Here is a 25,966-nt window from a genome sequence, read left to right as displayed (position 1 = left end):
GAGAAGTTTCTAGTCTCGTCTCTGCAATAATTAATACCCCTAATGGACTTCAGTCTGACGCATGCCTAATTTAATTCCAAGTTCGGTGCAGACGCCCTACCTAAAAACTAAAAGGGAAACGTAAGTTTGAGAAGATATGGCGTCGCTGCAGGCCAATGGCTTCCAGACTTTGCTGCTTCAAACGTCGTCCCAAGATGCATGGCGTGCTCAGCTCTCTCCGGTTTGACGGTTGACGAGGTACTCGAAGATTCAGAGCGAGGGGCCGCATACCCAGGCGGCTAAAGCGAGAGTTGAGCGCGGAAGAGGAGACCCACTCCTAACTTGTTGCTCATCCTCCATTAAGCTCCTCCCTCTGCATCTGTAGAAATCTACTGCTGGCTAATTGCAGGAATTTGCAATCATTTGTAATAATTTGCAGGCCAACGCTCCTCTCGCTTCTTCTTCAGGTACTCTGGGGCTCTGTCTATCTGACTCTTTTGCACACATACACCTTGCATTTCGCTGCACGCTCCCCCACTTCAGACCATTTAAAAGCTTCCTGGAGCAGGGTGGGATTAGATTATCATGTAATGTAAAAGTTTCTTGTGTATTGATCAGCTAGGGAGCCCATTCTGCTTACAGGTGTTTGTGCTTCCTTAGGTTTTTGCACCCCAAACACACCCCAATGGCCACCCCCATACACATCCCAATGCACACCCCCATACACACCCCAATGGCCACCCCCATACACACCCCATCCACACCCCCATACACACCCCAATGGCCACCCCTATACACATCCCAATGCACACCCCCATACACACCTCAATGGCCACCCCCATGCACACCCCAATGAGAAATAATCATTTTAATTTGGCTTTCCTAATGAGAGTGGATCCATACCAACATGAATACCAAAGCAGTTGTTTGACCCGCTGCATCTGTCTGCATTTAATTTGGTGATAATTGTATGTACCAGCTGAACTGTGATTGGGTGTTGGGGGATGCTGGACGGCTGCTGAGCCAATGGCATGACAGCTGTTCCAAATATTCATCTCTGACCGTGGACGCATGACGCCAATGAGCCTGGCCTTGCTGGAGGCACCATTTAGCGCACAGGTGCATGCGCAGTGCGACCGCCACGCACTCTGATGCACTTCTGCATCCATCACCAGTGCATCTGGAACGCAGCTTCAGAGTTTCTTCACTGCACAAAGAAAGCGGATGTACATACTTTGTTTCGTTTCTGTATAGATGAGTGATAAATACGGTGACCCACGTTCCTTTTAAATTGCCTATCTCCCTTTTACACATTCCCTGCCCCGAAATCCTCACAGTGTATTTATAGCTGTCAAAGACACCTGTCAGTGAGTTTGCTCAGGGATGGTGTTTGATTTACTGCTCTGGGGTCCCAGGCTCCCATTTCAAGCCGCTTGGATGCCATTCAAATTTTGCTTCAGTCTCGGGCTCTCATACAAATTATGTTGGCGGGGATGGAGATTAAAGTTTGTCCATGGGGGTCGATGGAAAAGGGGAAGCGAGACTTACGCATGTATAAATGCTTTGGATGACACTTGGGGGGGAGAGGTCACTGAGTATGTGGGTGCCCCCCCCCAGCAGCAGAACCTTGGGGGTCACAGAAAGGATAATTTTGGACAGTGAGGTCAGGTGTGGCGCGTGCAGCTGGGGGGGGGGGGGGGGGGGCCCTTCAGCCAGGAAATCTCGGGTCACACGTGTCTTCCATGCGTCACGTAGGGAAACACTGAACAGGAATGTGTCGGCGTGTCACGTTGTCCGTTGCCTGTGCATCGCAGCCCTGACTTTTTCTACCGAGATGAACGAGACGGGCGTCAGCGAGACGTGGGCCTCTTCACGGGTGACCGCGTCCACATCTCCGATCCCAAAGCATCCATCATTACAGGAAGGGAGGAGGTAACTGCGAGCCGCGACATAACATCAGAAAGATCGGCTGACTTCAGCGAACCGGGACCACCTTTCTTATCACAGTCTGCCAACTTCCTGCCATATTCACATTCAAGTAAAAAATAAACCTGTCGCTGATGTATTTTCATCAGACTCAGGGCCACCATCTTCTGTTCTGGATAAACGAATCCCCAGTGAAACACCGACGTTTTCCTGTGGGCTGTCAGTCACTGCCATCGCCATGACGAAGGAGAGATAAGAGGCGGGGAGGTATGTAACGGTGCCGGGCGACTTTAGGATCCGTCTGTGAAGCTGCGTCTTGGGCTTGTTATATGAGTAAAGCCTTGGTGTATTTTACTCTTGACAGTGGCGGCTGTCTGCCAAGAGTAAACACAACCAAAGTACTATCAGCTAATTACAAACTTGGCAGTTTAAATCTCGAGACCCGCAGAAACGGGCAACCTTTTTCTGCTTAACCCAATGTGTGATTATGCGTGGACTGAAATGCACTCTTGCTAATATGTCATTTCCCTTGGGGTCTCGTCCTCACTTCGCGTCAGATTTTGGAAGCAGTGGGACTTCTACATCGAGGGAATTTCCTGGAGAATTAAGCCAATGCGAGCAGATTCGAATTGAGTTAGAAGTGGCTGCAGATGCATTTTTTTTTTGTTCCAAACAGAAAAATACCTTTCATAGCAGCAACTCCAAATTAATCAGGTTGAAAGTCGAATAATTAGTCTTGGCGAAGAAGGTGAAAAAATTATTAGAGAACTGCTATAAGCCAAGATGTGTTGTAAATTTAACACCATTGCCTCACAACTCCAGGGTTAGGGGTTCAAATCTCATCTCTGTCCTCACGGTAAGTGTGGAGGTTGGATCTTCTTCCTGTGTGCAGATTTTCTACTGCAGTCTTAAGACAGGCAGATAGGTTAATTGGCTTCTCGTTAATAGGTGTCCTGTGACAGATTGGCTGGCTGGAATAGGGTCCCCCAAGACCCTATGTTAAGTGGTTGGAAAATGCAACAGATTTACAGAGACTGATTAACAGAAACAACCTTAACTGATGAGGCCTAGCTGGCCTTAATTGGGCTGGTTACTCCATTTAAAACCAGTTCGACAGATTTAGGAGGACAAAGAATGTAAGGTATCAGCTTTGCATTATTCTATTTGCTTTATAGTTTATAAAGTTCAGTTTTTGGTGTCCCTGTTGTCCTGCACTTCCCCTGAACCGCAAGAGGGAATCCAGGATTGAAATGGGGAGGCATTAAGATTAAGAAAACAGAGTGGAATCAATCGGCATAATGTGCATTGGATTTACACGCCACAAAACAAACTGTGTTTTGCAGAGACCTGAAGAAAGGGGAGGAGAGGGAACTGGAGAAGATTTCTACGTATTAAGTGAGGGGTGAAGTGATTCATAAAATTAATCTGATTTTTAAGAAAAGGGCTTATTCTGTGTCATGATCGGAGGATTTTAAATGTTTTAGTCGAGCATTAAGAAACTCATGCCTGATCTGTAAACATTAGTGGTCTGCACACTTTGCTCTGTCCGCCCAAAAGCAAGTTTTCTGCCAAGCGCTTAGGCAGATATTTCCTAGCAGTAATTCTTCTGATGGTACAATGGGAATATGTGAACTCACATTGGTGGGACCGCTGCCAAAATTATGGCTTATTAATGTCGAAGTGTGATATATGCTGCATGGTGGCGATTTGAGAATCTTTTCATCCCTGACCACTAAAAGCTATAAAAAATTGTGCTTCCTGCTACAAGCTCCTGGTCCAATGCCCCGGATAAGTGGTCTGGGAGAACTGGATGGATCATTTAATATTTTTCGTACTTATATCAAATGGGGAACAGTATTAAAGAAAAGCAGCAAGCGTCACACAAACAGCAGCAGTCAAAAGCCACGTGTCCCCCCCAGGAAAGCTTCACCCCCATCAGAGTGAAACTGGCTTGCTAAGTCGCACCCAACTAAGAAGATGGCGCCCTAACAGTGCACTATGTTATCTAATTGGTTGACTGGCACTGCACACAATCTACATGCAATTTTACGTGTGATTGGGTAGGTTTCCTCCCACAGTGCAGCGATACGATCTACGTGACTTTGTGCCCCTTGTCTCGTCCTCCGTCTTTCCTGGTATCAACTCCACTCTCAGCTGAATAAGCAACTGCAGAAGGTAGACATCAATATCATTATTGTTACTTTAATCTAAATCCATGTGTGGCCGCTCCCAATCGAGGTACACCCTGAGGTCCTCCTGCTGTTCATGTCTACTGGATCAAACTTCCATCCTTCCATTTTCCATAGCCAGTTACCCACTAATAGGTCAAGATGGAACCCAACCTCCTTCTGACATATAGCAACTGATAATATAATGCTGAGTCCTAAAGACCAAGCTTAAAAACAGGAATTTACAGGCATAACCCTGCTCTGAAGGGGGGGGCATCCTGCATGCCGAACGCGAGTCCACAGATCACAAGAGCCCGGCGGGAATGTAACAGCCAGAACTCGGTTTGTCTGTTAGGGTACGGGGATTTAATGTCCTGACCCTGTAATAGTGTCCGGCTGGAATGCAGAATTACGATTGGCTCACGCCAGCCTGGGTCACATTTCTCCCTATCAGTGTTTCGTCCGGTTACCAAAGTGACGCACCCACTGTGACAGATACGTTATAGCATTAGCTGGCAGCCCACTGCTTCCCGTTATGTCCTTTCCTGCGTTTTAATTGGCAGTGCCACCTACTACCGCCAAGCTCCCTGGTGGGGTCATGTGATCCAAGTGAATTCCCGCTGACCCACTCATTAGGAAACTCTCAACAGCGATACCCACGCCCTTCCAGCTAGCTGCCTGCCTCCACTTTGTCGTTTGCCATTTATCAGTAAAGCTGGTGATGTCATCGATCATATGACCAACGGGACTGGGTATTCACTTGAGTTTCACCACCTGAAATGCCTCGAAATGGCATAATCGTTCGAACGTTCACGAGTCCAACGCACGGACGTCGCTAACGATGAAGCTCACTCCTATTGTGAGAGCAGCGCCTCAAGTTGTTTGCCAGTCAAAGCTGAGGATCAAATAGCCATAAAGCCATATTTGACTTTCCCTGCCGGCCCCTGGAGGATGGGCTCCCCCTTTGAGTCTGGTCCCTCCCAAGGTTTCTTCCTTCTTGGGAGTTTTTCCTTACCACTGTCGCCTTTGGCTTACTCACTGGGGGGCTTTGGGTGGGGATGCTGTAAAGCGCTTTGAGACGATTTAATGTCGTGATACTGCGCTATACATAAATAAATTTGTTGCTGCTGTTGATAAACTGAACTTCGGCAACAGGTGATTTATGAAATCAATTGTGCTTGAGTGAAAAGCCGGGGAACTTTGCACACTGGCGTGAGCACAACTTTGCACAAAGAAACACACTGCGAATGTCTCTATCACGGTCATTTACATGTCGGCACAGTGGGGAACTAGGTGCGCGCGAACACATCGAGACGTTAGAAAGCCCGGCGTCAACATGCGTCAGCCCGACTTAGTGAGTCATATCTGACATGGTGAAAGTGTGTGTTTTAATCCAAGGAACCCAATACGGAAGTGGGCTGGGAGATCGAAGGACTCAGAGACAGGAAACAAAGGGACGTCGAGAAGCAGAGGGAGACACGGGACTGGGAGACGGCGAGAAAGGAGATGAGTGGGAGGACGATGAACGAAAGAGACATCAGGATGGAATCCATATGATTATGTGTGAAAGTTTAATCAGATACTCCTGGGACGTGTAACCACATCTACATGAGGACATGAGTGAGCGTGCGGAGCAGACACACACACACACATACATAAGTTGTCAGCATGTTGTCATCTAGAAGCTCCACCTGACAGTTATCTGGTAAGACCCCCCCCCATGCCCATGAGTTGGGGGTACTGAGCAAAAAATGGATGCCCTCTATGCCGTGTTTTTTAGCATTTAGCATACCAAATTGTCGTTGCTTCTTTTTAGCATTTTATTGGCGCCGACAAGATCTTGCACGTTGTTACCGAGGCCTGCAGCGTCAGCTCCTTCTCTCCCTTGCTCTGTCTCCGTTCACTGGACTGTTTAATTTTACACTCAGTTAGCTTTATATGCACCCGGGGGGGGGGGGGGGGGAATACGCTAGCATGGGATTTAAGCTGGTCGCCTGCACATTATTGACCGTCTAACCCCAACTATCTAAAATTCAGACCGCATACTTGCACATAAGCGCGGAAAAAAACCCCCACTAGTACCGTATTACACTGGAGTAGGTTCACAGGTGGTGATGTCATTGATTACATCACAGTTCACTGTCATTAAACCACATCACGGTCTACATGCTGACTTAGACGACCGCCCTATAAAGACGTTTTATAAGGCATTAGTAGATGAGCGTCTGCTTGTAACCGCAAGCTATAAAGAAGGCATGCTGGGGTCCTCCATTTCCATTAGGTGTCCATAACTCCTGTCCTTAACCAGTACAGCAGTGTCGCCTCTATACATAGTAACTGGTACACAAACAGTGAGGCTTTTAACTGAGCTGTTGACCTGACGATTATTTATGCCGGTGGCAGCTGCTGTTGCAGGTTAGCAAGAGGGAGGAGGTGGGGTTGTTTGGGGGGGGGCGGGGGGTGGATGCCGTGACGACCCATTCAGCTAGCAAGCCCTGCTGCTTAACTTTCACCCTAACGTCCACGGGGAGGTCCGGCTGTAGGGTGAAAGGACACATGGTCTGGCGGTGGGAAGACAGTCTGATATAAATCTTCACTATGCGGACACTGAAATGTGCTGGCAGACTGATAGGTAGCTCTCTCGATGTCTCCCACTACACAGGCATCTGAAGTCCCCCCCCCACCCCACAAATAGGGAGGAGCAAAGAAGGGTGAGGATGCAGGCAGACAAGAAGCCCTGAGTCCAGAGTATCTGCATTGACCCCTCCCACTCTCTCTCTTACTCTATCTGAGAGAGTCAGTTTGATTGAGTATCTTTTCATTTCTTGGGCACTCAGCAGCAACCTCGCGCTCAGCGACACACTCGCTGGCGGACTGCTGCCATCCGTCTGGGCCCCCCCCCCCTATCCCAGACCCCCATATGCCACACCCGTGGGCATTCAGAATCGCTAACGCTGAGGTAGGAAATGGGGGGGCGACGAGAAGGGAGTTTCACTAGCCTGCGGGCGTTAAATCTCACAGAGGCATGATTCGGGAAATTGGCCGGGCGGTTCTGGCATGGGGAGCCAGACTGTCGGCTTGCTGGTCTCAGCATCTGCATCGTACCTCAAGGCAAAGCTGTCGCCGGGTTCAGAGTGAGGCATCGTTACGCTCCCTCTCAGCAGTGGTGCGTTGCTAGGATCGTGTGATTGGTTAAAGAGCAAAGGAGTGGCCATCGCAGACAGGTAATTGGATGGGTTTGTATTGTGTGCCGGGGCAAGTTACTTTTTGGAATCTCGGTGTGTCATAGTTTGCTACATGTATGTGTTCACGCCCATACTGGCCTGTGAACTGTGGGTGTCTCTCCTCCGTTCCAGTTAATTAGGTACGTGTGCTTGTGGAAGCATATAATAATATCACGATGAAGAATTACGAAATCGAACACTGGAAAAGTTTATTGATTCGCTCAGCATTTGTTTAATTAAACTCTGGATTTGACGCGGAGCATGATTATTGAGTGACGCTAATCATACCGCCCCCGTTAATTTCAAAGTTTCAAAGTTCAGGGCCTCTCTCCAGAACGGCATATTTTGAAAGGACTTTATTACCAAAACTGTGCGCAGGTAAGACACTGTGGCATCTTCTGCAGGTGGGTAGGTGAAGCATGTAAGGAAGCTCGCCGGCTGGTACTGAGATTTTCAACTATGGGCAAAACCAAACTGCGTTCCTCCTCAGCGTGCCTGCCGGCCTGCCTGTAATCTCTTGAACATCCCTTCAGTTACAGCACAGTTATCTTTCAGGACGATGACCCTGGCCATCTCCTGTTTGATTCAGTTTGTAACTGATGTTTAATGTTATTCATTTAATGTCTAATTGACGTTTATCGTTATCCTTTTAATGCCTAACTGATGCCTACTTCTGTCGTGTTACTGATGTTTAGTTTTTAAATACGGGTCGGTTACTTTAGTACATATAAGAATGTTTTATGTTAAGACTGAATCCCGTTTTCCTCTCTCAGTGCTGACATTTGTGACATGCTCCTTCTCCACTAACCCACCCATGTTTCCTAAAGATATTTTATTGTTCATATTCATGTTAAGTGCCATATTTGACGCATCTCAACCGCATAGACTTGACATGACCGCGGGCGCCGTTTCCGCCATCATTGTAAAAATTCCCAGCTGTTAAACCGCAATAACCTGCCACACTTCCTGTTGCCAAGCTTTCGGCCCTCAATAACATTTGAGAGATACACGTTGGACGCGTCACGTGTTTAACACAACGCCGGACAACACTGTGACATAATGCTGTCATACTCTCCACCTTTTTAGTAACTGCATCTGTTTTTGTCTGTGTCCCGAACTGTCACCCTCTTCGACATGTGACAAGGATGACCTCCCCAGCCAGACACTGCATGGCAAATACTCAGTCCTGAGCCTGCAGGAAGATAAGGAAGGCAACGGAAGCCAGGAAAGCAGAAGTAACAGCCAGGTACGCATGGGCCAGGAATTTTGGCAATGCTTAGCACTGTTGCGTCACACCTCTGGGACCCGGGTTCGAGTCTCCGCCTGAGTCACATGTGTGTGGAGTTTGCATGTTCTCCCCATGTCGTCGTGGGGTTTCCTCCGGGTACTCCGGTTTCCCCCCACAGTCCAAAGACATACTGAGGCTAATTGGACTTGCTAAATTGCCCGTAGGAGTGCATGTGTGAGTGACTGGTGTGTGAGTGTGCCCTGCGATGGGCTGGCCCCCCATCCTGGGTTGTTCCCTGCCTCGTGCCCATTGCTTCCGGGATAGGCTCTGGACCCCCCGCGACCTAGTAGGATAAGCGGTTTCGAAAATGGATGGATGGATGTTGTGCCCTGTATTTCAACCTTTTTTGAGCCCTCGAGACACCACCAACCAAAAATGTTACAAAATGACGCTGACAAAATAGTCTCTCAATTTATTTATACTCACTCAGTGTGAAACCTGAGCCTGTTTGGATGAACACAAAGCTGATATCCTGGCAGGAATTGAAAACAGAAAGACACACACGAAGCTCTTCAGCAGCTCTCAGTCTCAGTTTTTAGTTTTTATATGAGTCAGGTTTGAAAAGCTCAGCTCACACAAATATGTCGTGGAAAATGGGAGCAATGTTGAAATAGCTTTGTTTGTTTAGAATACATTATTACAGCAGAGACACTCGACAATGGCATATTATTTGCAAATAATAATTAATTTTCAAAAAAGGTTTAGAAATCTGGAAAATAACTGGATTGGTCTGCACCGGAGGGCCCAATATGATATGCTTTCACAGGGCCCAAAATCTTTAGCAAATTCCCTGTAGCTACATCACTACGGGTCTACTGCTAATTACCATTCATTACCAAGAACTCACATTTCCCAACAAAACTGATTTGTACTCTGGCTGTTTTTCTTGATAGCTAGTATGGGTAGCTAGTATCGTAGCTACCGAGGCACTTGGGCAGCCGGCAATCTCTTGTCTTAATTATATGGAAACAACCGGATTTATGAGCAGGTGCTGGTGTCCAGTACTTAAATCTGTCTGCTATAAATGATGTAAGTCACTGCTAAACTAAAGTGAAATGCAATTGAGACCAGGGAGCAGGCAGGGCACACTACTAAGTACTAAACTAATGCAGGAGGCGTTTTAACTGGCTACCTAAATTACTGGTGTCACACTAAATTTGATGCAGAACTGAGCCTAGTTCTACGCCTGGATTGGTGTACTGCTTGCTAACCGTTTTGCTATCTTCGGGCCAGCTGACTATTTCTAGCTCCAAGCCAAATTTTATAACACCCGTTTACCCGTTTCCATTTTTTCCTACGCGATCAAAACGGGCGAACGTCAGGGGCCGTTAAAAAAATCAGCGCTTGAAAATATGCCATTTATTTTTAACCAATCCCTCCCCCAACTTCCTAGCGGTTGGTAACTACTAGATTAGTTTTTATGCTGTCATAAAATACATAATAATTGTACATGAACCCGGATTTCTTAGACAGCTGAATTCTGTATATCAATTAGTATGTAGCTGTGCTCGTTATCTTATTTATTAATTGATGTATTACTCATGCGCAAAACAGGCCAGTTATTAAATCATTCAACATTATATTCGTCACTAAACCGTTACGTTTCATTCACAAATTTAAAGATCTCTTTGCTAGTCGTGTGTCAAATCTGTAAGTTCATAAAAGGTGATTGGTTTACGCTCTGTAATTAGATAAATAATTGAAAATTACTTTAAGGTACTAGCCAGCCAGCAGGCTAAGTGGTTCGGTGTGATGTATTTAATGTTCGTTCATGAATGAATACGTATTAAATGATAAATAATTAAATAGGCCTACTAGTAATTACGGGAATGTTGATTTAAAAATAAAGGGATTCGCTGTTATAATGGAGGGGAAACAGGCTTCGTTAGGTTTTTGTACGGATGGTCTCTTCTGGTGTTCAGGTTCAGGGAGGGTGACTCGAGCTCCGCGCGTGCGGGTGCGTGTCCTCGGCGGAGCCGCGGCACGTGACGCCAGCCGCCACCATGCGCTGCTCCACGCTCCTGGCCATCCTGACCGCGGTGCTGCTCTACCTGGTGATGGGGGCGCTGGTGTTCCGCAGCCTGGAGGAGCCGCGGGAGATGGGCCAGCACCAGCAGATGCTCAGCGTCCGCGATGACTTCCTGAGGAACTACACCTGCGTGTCTCCGGAGAGGCTGCAGCTGCTCATACAGGCATGTGGGGAGCCACGCACCCACCGCTTACGCTATTTAACCTACATTTCCATCCAACTTAATTATGCACGTCATTCTCAAATTATGTACACACTCAAAGGTACAACAGCAGTTCCCTTGCTGGAACCAGAAACACATTACGAACCCATGTGCTTAACAGCTACACTACTTACTCCTAGAATGCCCACTGAAATGCAGGTCTGATTAGGATCCTACACCCGCTCCTGTTCATTTCAACTAATGCAGCTCTCCTCTCATCGTTATGCTCAGTCTAAAGCGCAATTCATTACCCCCCTTATAGTGTATTAGTTGTTTTTTAAAACCCGCATTTAGCTGTACTGTCTTATCTGCAGTAATAATCGTCATTCTATTCCGTCCCTCTGGCTCTTAAGTTGCTTGCCAAGTAGGTAAAATGTTACGCCCGGGTGGGGAAAATAAGATTTTAATGCGTGTGGTTTGATGGAAATCATGGGTTTAATTTAATTCTGGGGTTTAAATTACCGAACAGATTCCACTAGTAAAGCTACATTTGAGATCTCATACAAATTAGTATAATTTGCGACGCGACTATACATACACGGGTCATGAATTTGGTTCCGCTCGTATTGTCCAACCATCTTCACACCTCTTATTGTAGTCAGGGTCCCCCTGGGAACCTGGAACACCCAGCCCAGGCAGTGCAGGACATGAGGGTGGGGAACCCCCTGGATCGCTTCCTTTCCTATGTGTATCAGATATGTTAGCGTCAATTAATAATACATATATGGATTTTATATCGAATTTCCGTATTTGTCTCACGTGTGCGGTGATCTGTCATGGTATTGAACTGAATGATTTGCGCAGCTATCTTCCTGTGGACGACGGGCCTGTGATGCCTTATATCAGAAGTCTTATTCTGAATTAATAGCCTGAGTTTAATAACTTATCTTCATATAAATGACTGCTTGGGGAATGTTGGGGATTTGCTTGAAGGCCCAATTAACTAGGGATTCCCTGGACGGCTCCTTGTCATTGCTTTAATTAATTCCCATTACGATTGATTCTGCATTGAAGTGGTTTGTGTGTACAGTTTGATATATCGATCAACTAATTAATTATACAAACACGCTTCCTACTGCGAGCATCAACGTTTCATCTGTTTCCGGTGTCAGTGGTGCCCCCTGCTGGCCCACAGACTGCACTGCCGAATCTAAATCAAATCAGATCACTTCACTGTATTGTCACATCACTAGAACAGGTGAACCGTACGTAAAAACATCCGTACAACAGCGTCCTGAATCTAAAAAGATGATTTCACCGTTGTTTTGTCTTCGTTATCAAGCGACAGCATGCTGAGAGAGGTATCCCACATGCAGTTAATCGTTAATAAAACTATAGTCATATTTATCAATTTCACACGTTTTCTTCCCTAAAAAAAATCTATTTTTAATGTGTGATGTACAGTCATATGTAAACTCCAGTGGTTTTTTTTTGCTGTCTTTCTGAGCTTTGGACTAAACAATTTACCATCCTTTCTACCCGCCCCCACCCTCTCTGACACGGCCTGTTACCCCAGGAAGTGGCAGATGCAGTGGGAGCCGGGGTAGATCTCGCCACAAACGCCTCCACCTATTCCAGCCAGTGGGACCTGGCAAGTGCCTTCTTCTTCTCAGGCACCATCATTACTACAATCGGTAATAATACTCATCATTCAAAGAGCCCACTAATAACAATCACTATCAAAAAAAAAAGTGTCTAAGTAACATTACTCAGTACTCAATACTCATAATATTAAAAACAACAGAGCCTTCCAGTAACAGTACCAGTACATAGCATGGATACATGCCTAAATTTCCTTCGGGATCAAAAAAGTATCTATCTATCTATCATCTATCTATCATCTATCTATCTATCTATCTATCTGTCTGTCTATCTGTCTGTCTGTCTGTCTGTCTGTCTGTCTATATATTCGTCTATCTATCTATCTATCTATCTATCTAATAGAATATCTGTCTGTCTAAATATCTATCTATCTATATATCTATCTGTCTATCTATCTGTCTATCTGTCTATCTATCTGTCTATGCCTGTCTATCTGTCTGTCTATTTATTCGTCTGTCCATCTATCCGTCTGTCTATCTATCTATCTATCTATCTATCTATCTATCTATCTATCTGTCTAGAACCTGCTACCAATGACACTAAATAACCAAAATACAACTTAGTAACACTACAAGGCTATCTTCCATTCCTCTGCACTTCCCAGTTGTAGCCTGATTTTATGTCTCGATAAATAACAAACTGAGGAAATGAAGTATAATATAATAACTATAATGTGATACTGAGGGCTCAGCAGTCTGGTCGACGTCTTCCCACTGTGATCCTCAGGTTACGGGAACATCTCTCCCAAGACAGAGTGGGGCCAGCTCTTCTGCATCTTCTACGCCCTGGTGGGGATTCCCATGTTCGGTTTCCTGCTGGCCGGAGTCGGGCAATACCTGGGGAACGGTCTGAGGAAGGCCGTCGCCAAGATAGAGAAGCTCTTCCTGGTGAGGGATCCCATCCACCTGCTTCCACTTTGTAGGCCGTCGCCAAATCAATGCGTTTGTTTCCTAAAGAAACAAGCTTAGATCATCGTGCTTAGAACATACAGCTCTGGGAAAAATTCTGAGACTGCATCCAAAATTGCGTGTTTTACTCCTTTGTCAATGTATGGGTGTGAGTCTGTTACAGTTTTTCTCAGTTGCTTTGGTGCTTTTCTCACATCACTATTAACATTTGCACAGCAGTTAGTGTATTTCTCAAAACAACTGGTGCAAACTGCAAAACCTAGCGGATAACCTGCAGTAGCAGTGTCATCACAATGAGAAGTCTTGACACCATCTTCATGAACAAGATAGTCAAATGGCTTTGCCATGTTTTCATTATGACAGTTTACAGGATTCTCTCAGTGTTTTCCAGTGCAAAAAAAGGTCAGAACTCAGTGACACTACCTGAAAATGCTCAAGACAGCACTCTACACTTTTTGTACAGCCATTTACAGTAAAATCTACAGTAAAGTTAGACATTCCTGTAGTTAGGGAAGTAAGTGAGTACAAGACACTGAATACGTATGTTTCACATTTGTACTGTGTAGGCTGTTAGTAAGTCTACAACACTGTGCAATAGGAAGATACTCTACAGTCACTTATGTAGAATAAACATAAGAAACAGCCTTTTGGTAGAGCTGTGCACAAATGTGAACAATATAACAGCACATATTGTAACTGAACATACGCAAATCATTCTGGGACATCCAGACCTTCCTGTCTGTCTGGCCACATATATTCATCTACATCACAACGCATATCATCCCTTGCAATGCAGCGAGGAAGGTACCTCTTGGAGTGGCGAATCCACCCTCTGCATGCGGTGATGTCGTCACATGCTGCATCCATGGCTGCTAGCAGGGCCATATGCGCATGTGAATGCCGATCATAAACCTTCCACCTCCAGGCAGAGAAAGCTGAAGTTCACCTGAGAGAAATTGTTCAGTTTAGGAGACATTTCCAGGAAAAAAATTATAAAGAAAGGTATAAAATTTGCCTGACAGAATTTGATAACTAGTTCAACAATTCTGTATGTAATGACTGAAGCAATGAGATGAAAAGTATTAGTTTTATTGGAAACGACTATTCAGCGTCCAAAAGTATAGTTCATTTTGACTGACATGACATAAGCAAATAATAATGTTATAAAAACGGCAGAGAATTGTATGAAAGCAGCTGATACATTTCCAAGGACATTTGCAGTTTGTTCAGAGGAAGGAGAAGTTGCTACTATGATGCACAAATGACTAAATGTTGTGGAGGTTGTACTAATGGTTTTAACACTTTTCATTCTGATCTGAGAACAGCGCCAAAGCGACTGAGAAAAACTGTAATAATACATATTATTTTTGTAAACTGCAGCCTGGTTCTTTACTGTTTCTCATTAATGAAGCACTTCTTCCTTGCTTTATGGGTCTTCAATCCTGCTTCTAGGAGCCTGATACGAACTGTCCTAGCAGCGTACCTCACACCTGCATTTACTGTTTCCTGTTCCTTTTGAAGGTCACTTGAGGTCATCTCTGGCATTAGAAAGTCACTTCTGCCCTCTACTGGCCGTTACCAGTGTCTCCTGCTTCATGTTATTCTTCTGTACTGCTGTCTGAAGTTGTGAATCTGGGAGCAACCTGCCGTTCAGTGTCTCCATCTGTCAACAGAACCAGGATTAAACAAGGATTTACAAATGCTGATTTTTTATTTTTTTAAATATAGAGTGGTCTCTCGTTTTTTTTTTTGTTTACAGGGAAAAGCGCACCTAAAACGTCTTGTTACGTACATGTTATGCAAACCAGCAGTGTCCTGACAATGTTCTGAAATGCATCCATTTGGTCTTAGGTGTATTTTTTTTTTTAAAAGGTTCACATAAGATTCCCCATATTCCGACCCTTTGAGAAGTGTGTGGGTGAACGTTTCTGAGTCGCGCATGGAAAGCTGGCATTAGTTAAGCTTTTCAACTCACGGGGGGGGGGGGGGGGCAATCTTCACCGAGTCACCGTGCACCTGCCCTTGTCCCCCCCCCCCCCCACAGAAGTGGCGAGTCAGCCCCACCATTGTACGCGTCATCTCGGCCGCCTTCTCCATCCTGCTGGGCTGCCTGCTCTTCATCGCCGTGCCCATCCTCGTCTTCAAGGAGGTGGAGAAGTGGACGTTGCTGGAGGCGACCTACTTCGTGGTCATCACTCTCACCACGGTGGGCTTCGGGGACTACGTGGCAGGTACGGCTGCGGGCTCGAGGTCAAAGCCCTTGCTGCTCTCACTTATTCTGACATCCTGAGCCAGTATTACAACTAGAGGCAAAAGTGGTATTTAAGTAGCTAAAACACCACTAGATGTTCTTCTGTCTTTTTGTATATTGCACTTAGTTTCTGACTAGATTCTCTCTCGGGGGATATTTGTGAGTATAATATTTCTGAGGTGAAGTTTTAAGCAGTGTTCCTGTGACTCCTTGCCTCCCAGCTATCCTGCACTTATTTTCTGGTCGATCACTGGAAGTTTCACTGGAAGCTCATCCTAGCAAACTGGCTCCCTGACAGCAGAGTGCTTCTTATACATCATCACTCGTTTGTCTGCCAGATACATAAATGTAAATGAAAGTGTTAAAAACCTGGAAAGACACTGAGGAAGGCTGAGGAATATGAAAGAAAAAGACCCTTCTGGGTATTTGGTCGAACTCAGGCAGTGTGCCCAAATGCGCCATCTTTAGCACTGCATTAATACCGACATTAAGCCTATTAACCTATAGCTGCAATTTATGCTCATCCAATGACCAGAGCCCAGCAGTACAGTGTCCAGTTAGGGTCTCGCCAGAATGCTGTATTGTCCTGGCACAGATTCCCAGCATTTCTGTACCCGAGCTCTGCTATTTAAGTAATGACTGCTACATAAATCAACACGGTGCACAAGAAACCATACAGTATAAAGTGAGATCTAGTCATGTCTTCTGATTACCAGCAGGTGGCGCCGTAACACTGTATTTAACTGAGCGTACATTAGGTTAGATAAGGAAGAATTGTGCACAAAAATATGAGTAAGTTTAACTACTTTTTATAGACTAGAGGTATGTAAAGATTATTTAATTTATATTTAAATAATATTTATATGTAGGATATTAATTCCGTAATCATGGTTGTGAGTCGTCCACTAATTAACACACTGCCTTTACTCGGTCATTCCTGTTGTTCATGCAGTCACACAGGAAGGTCAGATTTTAGCTATTTATACTTTACTTAATCTATCTGCCGGGAAAGCCATTGGCGACAGAAACTGTGTCCCAGTGTCCCAGTGTCCCAGTGTCCCAGTTCTCCTCTTCTAGGTGATGGAGGTGAGGCCGGCAGTGACCACTGGTACAAGCCCCTGGTGTGGTTCTGGATCCTATTGGGCCTGGCCTACTTCGCCTCCATCCTCACCATGATCGGAAACTGGCTCCGGGTTCTGTCCAAGAAAACCCGGGCTGAGGTGAGACCGGGACCAGCAGAAGCCGAGTCGAGGAGTCGCGTGTGTTTGTGGATTCTGTAGCTGTAGAGTTTCATAGGTGACTTTTATAGCATCATTAAAACATTATGCTATATATATTACAAACTATGGGTGGGCGATATGGCAAAAACATCATATCACATACATACACATAGATCTGATGTCAAATTCTTTTTAGGGACCAGATCCTCTATGTCGTCCAAGCCCAATACGTTGACAAATAGGGAATGTGTTCTATTGCAGGTTTATTAGTGCGTGGAAATGGATTTGGCTGGCAGAACAACTTTAGATGCATGTATACATCTGGTAGAATGCGCACTGTACCACGATACTATCTTTCCAGAAAGGCACTTCGTGGCCTATTATAAAGAGAAGAATTTTCATATTAAAATATTCAGCCAATAGCTGCCTGTCATTCTAACTCCGCCCCTCTCCTCAAACCCCTCTCCTTCTCATCTGCTTGCTCCTCCTCTACTCTCCAAGATGGAGGAGCTCAGAGCTCACGCCACCGACTGGACCCAGAACATCCAGAATATGTCAGTTGATTTTCGCATCCCCAATCCGCTGGAAGACCAGTTCAAGCGGCAGAAAAAACGGAGACGACGCCGGCGCGTGCCCAAGCCGCACGTCCAGGGAATGGGCCAGGAGGCAACGGGGCCGGACATTGGCCACAGCCAGTCGGAGACGGGTTCGACATCATACTCGTGCTCAGACACGGAGTCTAGCTCAGAAGCGACAAGAACCGAGAGGGTGGCCGAGGTGGGTCCGGAGATGAATGTCATTTTGAAATCCACGCCCCCGCAGACCAACCTTAACAACGCCTTCTCACAGCCTCTTGACTATTTCGGGGTGAACATGGCCTACATTGACGAGTCATCGGATGCGCACAGCGGAAAGTTCCGGAACGAACCTTCTCTGGATCCGGTGGCTCCCACATCTACCATTCAACCCAGAGTGAAGAGGAAACGTAACAAGAGACAGCCGAACCGGAAGAACCATGAAATGGCCCCGTCTGAGCATAAGGCACTCAATGGCGATATCCGGCCTGCAGTCACCCCCTCGCCGCCTCCTCCACAGTGAGCCTGAAATCTCGACGCAAGTGCTTATGGGAAGTACAGCCTAGAGACAATAACTAGGCCCTGCCAAGCATGGCCAATTCAGCAGCCGTGTGACCTTCAGAGTAGGTCTGCCAGTTAACGTTCCTCTGAGAAGATACTGGGCTGGCCTGTTCTTGGTGTCTGGCCTCTCTACAGTGTTTATCCTGCAGGCCACTGGCCACTGCATTTAGCAGTGACAATACCATGTATTTTCTACTCATGGCTGCTTTCGTTCCGGCATTTTCCATCGATTCGACTGCCATGCGACAGACCCGCGATTCATAATAGTACTTGTTTTTATGATTTCACCATTTCACGAAAAAAAACCTATCAGCTACAAACAGTTGTTTCATTGATAAGGTGCAAGACGATTGCCAGTTGTGCAGTGAGATGCTGGATGATGCCTTCAGCATTGCAAAGCTTTCGTTCGGCTCTATCAGTGCGGATATGTAATATGCAACTTAGACAAACAACCAGTTATTCCACAATTTTACTCCTACTAACCACGACATAGATGGAAAAGAAGAACAAATGTGTGGACATTAAAGGGTGTCTGTGTCCTTATTGAATGCCAAATAAGAGCCAACGATACTGCAATATGTACAATTTATAGACATGACATTTATGTGAGTGTGTGGGCGAGTACGTGTCAAGTACAATGAGATGCATTAAGGTATGTTATGTTATGTGATGCACTTTCAGACAGTGGTAAACAGAAAACCACAGTCCTGTTCTCTAAGCCTCTGTGTGATTGTGTGAGTGTGAGTAACTACCATTGGTGTGTTTATTCTCAGTGCTTATTTCCTTGATCGTTTTCTGCCGGTCCAAATGAGCTGCTCACACACTTACCTCTTGCTATCATATGCTTTCATTTTATCCTGGAAACAGGAAATAACCCACGACTGTTCAGTGATATATTTTATTATCAGGGTGCATGCAATTAAATATAAAAAAACAATGCACATATATCAAAAAAATAATAATACAAATAAAATGAATTACTCGATAACAAAATTATTGTTTTTTGGGGTAAATTATTTCCCTTTGATTCCTATGGTACACCGTCAGATTAGAATTTTTTTATACATCTGCAATAAAAATAAAATACAGTATACAAGTATTATTGGGATGTGGTAGAAGTGTGATTATTTCAGGATATTTTGAAATAGCCCAGAAGTCCTGTTCGAAGTCCAGAATAATTCCATTTCCATGAATATATGGAGACTTGAACGAGACTAGAAACGTGAAATTTACTGTGAGTACTCACTCAGTACTCACTCAGTACCCACTCAGTACTCACTCAGTGTTAACGGCAGTTTTAAAGCAGTTTGATCCTCTTAGTGTCAATGATGGACAACTGATCCCTCTGTTCGATTTGCCCAGTGGGTTCTGGTATAGGGGTGATGGTGTCCTCGCCATAGGAAGGCAGCTCTGAAATTGACATAAAGATTTACTATCAAGGGGCGGCACAGTGGTGCAGTGGTTAGCACTGTTGCCTCACACCTCTGGGTCCTAGATTGGAGTCTCCGCCTGGGTCACATGTGTGCGGAGTTTGCATGTTCTCCCCATGTCGTCGTGGGGTTTCCTCCGGGTTCTCCGGTTTCCCCCCACAGTCCAAAAACATGCTGAGGCTAATTGGAGTTACTAAATTGCCCATAGGTGTGCATGTGTATGTGACTGGTGTGTGAGTGTGCCCTGCGATGGGCTGGCCCCCCATCCTGGGTTGTTCCCTGCCTCGTGCCCATTGCTTCCGGGATAGGCTCCGGACCCCCCGCAACCCAATAGGATAAGCGGTTTGAAAAATGGATGGATGGATGGATTTACTATCAAAATTAAAAGGGACAGAACTTTCTGAATACCATTAGGTGGTCTTCAGAAAGTTCTAATTTGGTTTTTAGATTTCAATCAGTGCTTCCAATACCAAAAAGTGAAGATAAAATGTAAGTATCATACCTCCCATACTCTAGAGATTCGGGGCCCCAAGAAAGCACATCATATTGGGCCCCAAACCCAGACCAGACCAAAGATGTACTAAAATTGGAATCACCTTAACTTTCCCCAGCTGTATCCAGGTTATTTGCATATTGCTTGTTGCGGTTGTAAGTGGCATCTGTGGGAAACTGTAATTCTTTGCAGGTACTGCTAGCATCAGAGTTGGACAAACCTCTCGCAAAGATTGCTTGCCAAGCGTTTCATCTCCACCTTGTGGAATGTTTTCCCAGTTGATCCTAACTCACTGATCCCAGCGACTCCTGGTGTGCTCACGAAAGAAGCCCACGGCATGGCTGGGCTCGTACTGGATGACACCTATAGAAACGTAGCCGGTCACAGAGAAAGAGACCACCGGTTTTGCCCCCATTTTCCCGAGGTAAGAGTAGCATCAGCTGGCGAGGATGGCACTCAGTTGACCACTTCTAGTGAAGTTATACTTCCCGTAATGAAGCGTCTCGGAAGACGTCTAGTTTAAATGATTATATTTCATAGTAGCCGAGACAGTTACACTCATGTATTATTTACCAGTTTATTAGTTTACTCTTTACCCGTTTAACGAACTCTTTCTTGCTGGGATTAAGGCTGGAGAAGCTGGAATTATCTGCGATCAGCACTTACCCAAGCTTGCTCTCAATGCTTACGTAGTCCGTCTGAGTAGTCCATGGGAAGAAGAGAGCGCATGTTTTTTTGCGTGGAATAAGCCCGCGCGCTTTTAATTGTTTGCCGTTCACTATCATCTTTTGCGAACAACTCGTTAATTATTTTGTTGCCGTTTATTTTTTACTTCGCTAGTTGCTTCTGTGATGTTTTCTTGCCTCATCAAAAAAGTAACCGAAATGTGTGGAAATTAAGGGAAATGCCCTTCAGCCCACTTGCAGCATTAATCGCTTGTAACGTATAGGGCATTTCAGGACGTTCTTGGAGCGCGGTACAGGCAGGTCCCCCTCCAGCAGCAAGTGCCTGATGCCTGTGTGGTGGCGGTGGCCAGGGTTACGTTTCTTGTTCTGAAGTTACGTAATCACGAGGGATTGTTACCGCATCTTTTGTATGTATTACATCACTAGTATGTATTACATCACTAGTATATTATTAAAGGTCCAAAGCACGCAGTGCTATGGACTATTGTTGTTTTTCTTAGGATTATTATTATTATTATTATTATTATTATTATTATTATTATTATTATTATTATTATTATTATGCCAGCATGATATTCTTACCCTTGATAGCCTTCAGAATCCTTCAGGATATGTCAGGGGCTGAAAGGTCTTCTGACCCATCACCTAGAGAACGATATACATAAAAAATTGTCCCTTCAGATTCCAGAAATCCCCAGAAATGTAACTGTGTTCCCATACCGAAATGGGATCATTAAAAATCCAGAACAGTTTGCTTAATGTAGTAGGTCTGACTTGTATAGTAATTTTAGTGTTTAATCATTGATTTGTGTTTTTCCAAATACATCTGTATTGGGACTTTTTAACGTCAGATGTTAATAGATTGCATATTATTTTCTTAGCCTGTATTTTCCCGTAATGTGGAGTATTCACCTTAAACCCATATCCGTTTACTTTAAGGTAGAATATCCAATGTTAGTGCAACAACAGCTGCAACAACAGCTTACTCTCCAGAGGAACACTGCCCTAGTTAATCCGATTTGAAACATATAAAAATAATCAAAAATGTACTGGGATGTACCATGTGGAACACAATAGGGAAGGAAAACATGTAACAAAAAACAAACAAATACAAGAATCTGTCACAACAATCTGTCACAAGGGACAAGAAACACGTAAAAAATAACCAAACATGTACAAGAATCTGTCACAGCACAATATGGAAGAACAGGCAACGAATAAGCAAATATGTGAAGGAATGTGTCACAACACAACAGGGACTCGCTCCCCTCCGCCCCCGTCTTGGAGTGTCCTGCAGCAGTGGTGGGAAACAGCGAGTTAATGAGGTGGAACGGTAGTGTGACGGTAAGTCACGTGCTGCCCCTCGCTGCGAGTTCCAGCTTGCGTGACGGGGTGCGTTAGCAAGAGAAGCGGCAACGAAGCCAGCAAGGTGACAATGACAACGTGCTCCATCCTCCCTGCTCTGCGACGTGTGAAGACACCTAGGAATCCTTCTTGACTGGGAACTGATGTGTAACACCTAAAAAATTCTGTCTTGTACTCTCCAGTCCTGAGGTGCGTCTGAACTGCCATTAAAAGGTTAAATGCCGTGGATATCACGTCTATTTACAAAATTAATGCTTTTCCCTAATTCTGCGTCTTGTTTTTATTGTTCTGTTAGTCTGCAATACTGAGATATTTATTTCTGTGCAAAACTGTACATAGCATTTTAGCAGCAATAAAAGAGGTATTCATCGCGTATCAGATGATTTCACGTTGTTCCACGTGAAGTATGGCATTCATAATTAAATCGTCAACAATCGAGTTTTACGTTTCCGCATTCTTGTTTTTATCTGGCCAGCTGGTCTATATGGAGAAACCAATAAAAATATAATATATAAATCAACAGTCAATTGGGTAACTAAGAGAGGTTATTTAAACTACAGAAACCGGAACCGGCCAGTCAACCCATAATTTAAAGTACCGAAGACAACTTTCCTGCAGTGGACGACAAGATAAATTTTACAGTAATATATATAAGTGTCTGATGTACTTATTTTGAATGTAGACTCTTGATTTTAACCCTAAATCCTCTGGTGATAACATCTCTGAAGGCAAATATGAAAGCCAGTACCAAGTACAATTTATCCCTCACCATAAGTCCCAGTTAAGGAACGCTCCACACCCATTCACGATGCAACTTGATCTGGATTAAAGCCCGCTGAGCACTGGGGTCTCACACTTCTCCAGGGTATGTGGAACCCTGAATGCATAGGGCATCCTTCTGTTTCTCCTCCATGTGGCCAAGGCCTTAAGGATTGGTACTTCCTAATTGTCCTTCACGTGTTATTCTGAAATGAAACGACAGCCTGTCCAGGGTGTGCCCTGCTTGGTGTTTCCTGGAATAGACTCCAGACTAACCACGAACCTGCATCAAACAAGCAGTTGTGGAAAACCGGACAGGCGGTCGACTCAATCTGACGTAATATACCATAACGTCATTTCTAGAATCTGATATAAACTGAATCGTTTATCGATGGAATACAAAATAAAGGTGACCTTCATCTAAGAAACAGTTCTCGTTCTCAGTAAAAAATAATTTTGTAGAAAACACAATTCTGGCAATTTATAATGCACTCATACTATGAGTATCACTGCGGCAGGCCTATTTATTGTCTTTTAGTATCAAAACTGAAAATGCAAATGGATTTAGCATATTATTGAAGTAGTTGAAATAATATTTAGAGTTAACTAACGCCGAACGCTAAAATGGGGTTTTGCACCTAAAAGTTAAGACTGTTTTGATACAAAATAGAATGTCTGTGAAATCGTGAAATTTTATATCTTACAATAATACCTGCATTATTGTATGAAGGTTAAATGGATGGAGAGCCAACTGTGAGTAATAAGCGAGCCCGGATTAACTGTCTCTGTGCCCCATGCGCGTGAGTGACCTTGCGCGGGAGGACAGACTGTACACCGACGTCATTGTCGCCAGACCTGCGTAATTTGGCCCTCAGTAGTACTGGAGCAGAGCGGCCACAAGGGGGAGCCAAGCCCTTGCTATAAATGGTGGGGCGGGTAGCCTAGCGTGTCAAATGTGAGCGGCGTGTTGGCAGAATGAGTGAAGAAATCTTGAAATGTGGTTGGTCTGCTTATATAATGCGTATTACAGATTCAAATCATTGTGCCAGTAGTCAAATTACTATAGTTGCATATCTAATAAAAGTCAATAAGTGAATATGTCTAGATTTAAATGAGTAAACAAAATTCAAAAATTAAAGCACAATTTACATGTAATGCCATACTACAAACAAGTCTTAGGCCTACGTAACAGTCGGCTACCGCTTAAATATCTTGTAAAAAAGAAGACCGTTTGAGTAGGTGTTTAAAATTGTTTGTAATTGGTGGGTATGTTTGCATTTAAATATGCTCAAGAACTTAATTTATTCTGTTCATTTATTTGGGAATTATATCTGTACTCAGGGTCCAGCACAACGACTTTGGCTATCTCCTATTCTCCAGTTATTTGACCTTGAGTTGTGAACACTGGTAAGAAACGTATAGGCTAATTATCACTATCAAACCAGAAACCGTTGTCCCTGAAAATAAGGTTCCAAGTCTCTTTTCCGATGACAAAACAAAACTTTGTGTGCTCAGTAAAATAGGACAAGCGCGGTAAAGAAAAACTCGTCCAAGCTTAAACAAATGGTTAAAAAAATAACTTGAAGGCCAAGCATGTGAGAACAAATTGTCGTATGTTGGCTGGGCTCCCCATCTGAAGTATAAAGTCAGATAACGGCATTTAAGTGATTTTATGTTCACGCCGAAGTGCATGTTTTCGGGTATTGTCTTTTAGAATATATTGTTCACACTTGCACCGACCTCACAGGCTCCGCCAACGACTAAAAACAGATGATAAAGACTGACAATCCGTAACGCGGCGCATAGAGTGTATTGCCTTAAATTAATAATAAACTTCTAGCATATCGAGTGCAGGAGAATCGGCTTAGTATGTTAGTGTTACTTGCCAACACCGAGAAATTCAAATAAATAAATCAGCATCCCCGGATTTAGCAATGAAAATAAAATATATTATATAATCAAGGAAAAAACCTTGGGCTAATGAAAAAAAGAGTGATCGACTGACTGTATAAATCGCAAACATTTACGTTGCGTGCTGCTGAAATCGTGACGTGGAGTGCGATGCCGCACAGCGCTGCTGTACGTGCATGCGGTGTTATGCGGCGCTAGCCATGACCTTGAATTCAAGGTCGCAGATACAATCTCAATGACACTGGCAAGGGGAACTCGGATCCAAGCCGCTGCCCCCCCCCTCACACACAGCACTTTACTGTTTAATCTTGCTTTTAAGCCCCATGACTTTTGTTTCCTAGGCGAAATTTAAATGAGCCATATCCTTGCGAAGCCTGGAACGAGGCTTTAGCACAGACTCGACATGATTCGGTCAGACAAACGCATTATAAATATAAGCAATGATATTTTACATGCACGTTTATTTAAGTACAGCTCTGAACTTTTTGCATCATTCGAAACATAAAGGAGACTTAATGCGCTATTCAGCCATGTCATGTCAGAGGGAGTTAAACTTTTTTGTTTCCCCCTTTCACATATGCACATAGAGGGTCTCGGTTTACTGTGAGATCTCGCGTCTTTCTCTCCCCTTGGCATCAGTCGCCAGTGGCCTGATCTGCCTTGGCCTGGCGCCCAACCCTGTTCCATGCGCGGCTGGAGCGGACTCAGCTGGGTCAGTGTCACAAGACCGAATTGCTGGTGGGAGCGACTGCAAGCCGCCCCATTTTCCATTCCATCTAAAGCGATGCGTGATTTGCAGTGCTGTGTTTCATGGCGCGGACGCATTCCTGCACATTGTCAAGAGAAATGAACAAATATGGACAATTTCAAACAAACAGTCTACTAAAAACCCCACTCATGCAATTCACATGCAAACCAATCTAATCCGAAGATCAAAATTATTTTCAAAAACACTCAAGATTACAACAGACCATATTTGACATACTGCTATTATTTACTTAATTACATTTTTTTACCACTGTCGTTATTAAAATTACATAAACGAAAGTGGTATTTTATGCCATATTTGCGTTTAATTATCGAAGAAACTGAGACATTGAAACGCTGAAATGCAATGCACCAATTTTTCAATTTACTTCTAATTCCCTGTAAGCGTACATTTACACTATAGCCTAGTTTACAACATAGAATACATATGTTGCTCAAATGCAGTCAAGTAAAAATAACAACCACGAAACACCAACAAAAAGAAATCAATGTGATGGATTATTTAAAACACACATATGAAGTCGTCAGAGCTGCTACACTACAGTTGGTATTTTTTTCTGAATTGTTGCGACGCGGATGACGGCAGTACAGGGGAGCTGGATTGGGGAGGGGGGTGCATGC

At 44.4% G+C, this 25,966-nt stretch overlaps 1 protein-coding gene and 1 long non-coding RNA gene across 9 annotated transcripts; one reads left to right on the top strand and one right to left on the bottom strand.

Annotated features, from left to right (window-relative positions):
• Window positions 1–1,789: 1,789 nt before the first annotated feature.
• LOC125721886 (potassium channel subfamily K member 4-like) lies at window positions 1,790–18,926 on the top strand. 8 transcript variants are annotated; one of them, XM_048998086.1, is made up of 9 exons: window positions 1,790–1,911; window positions 2,055–2,172; window positions 8,442–8,543; window positions 10,508–10,781; window positions 12,337–12,450; window positions 13,145–13,305; window positions 15,371–15,557; window positions 16,655–16,797; window positions 17,299–18,926. In XM_048998086.1, the coding sequence occupies exons 4-9, from the start codon at window positions 10,589–10,591 to the stop codon at window positions 17,893–17,895; spliced, it is 1,395 nt and encodes a 464-aa protein (XP_048854043.1). In that variant the 5' UTR covers window positions 1,790–1,911; window positions 2,055–2,172; window positions 8,442–8,543; window positions 10,508–10,588; the 3' UTR covers window positions 17,896–18,926. The 8 variants fall into 8 exon arrangements, with proteins under 8 accessions (XP_048854043.1, XP_048854042.1, XP_048854046.1 ...); XM_048998085.1 differs by having other exon boundaries at window positions 1,791–1,911; window positions 10,508–10,777; window positions 12,333–12,450; XM_048998089.1 differs by lacking the exon at window positions 2,055–2,172 and having other exon boundaries at window positions 1,791–1,911; window positions 10,508–10,777; window positions 12,333–12,450.
• On the bottom strand, window positions 18,926–20,869 carry LOC125721888 (uncharacterized). The gene is made up of 3 exons (XR_007385995.1): window positions 20,523–20,869; window positions 20,077–20,219; window positions 18,926–19,343 (listed from the first exon to the last, which is right to left on the bottom strand). It is a non-coding gene; the product is annotated as an uncharacterized LOC125721888 (long non-coding RNA).
• Between the last annotated feature and the right edge of the window lie 5,097 nt (window positions 20,870–25,966).

This window comes from Brienomyrus brachyistius, unplaced genomic scaffold (genome assembly GCF_023856365.1).
Source record: "Brienomyrus brachyistius isolate T26 unplaced genomic scaffold, BBRACH_0.4 scaffold35, whole genome shotgun sequence".
NCBI lineage: Eukaryota > Metazoa > Chordata > Actinopteri > Osteoglossiformes > Mormyridae > Brienomyrus > Brienomyrus brachyistius.
This window is presented reverse-complemented; position numbering and strand designations above follow the sequence as displayed.

Bases quoted from the DNA above. Each gene is read 5' to 3' on its own strand.
- LOC125721886 (XM_048998086.1), top strand. From the start codon at position 10,589: ATGCGCTGCTCCACGCTCCTGGCCATCCTGACCGCGGTGCTGCTCTAC. The intron at 13,306-15,370 runs GTGAGGGATCCC...CCCCCCCCACAG, and splicing joins AGATAGAGAAGCTCTTCCTG to AAGTGGCGAGTCAGCCCCAC. The intron at 16,798-17,298 runs GTGAGACCGGGA...CTACTCTCCAAG, and splicing joins CCAAGAAAACCCGGGCTGAG to ATGGAGGAGCTCAGAGCTCA.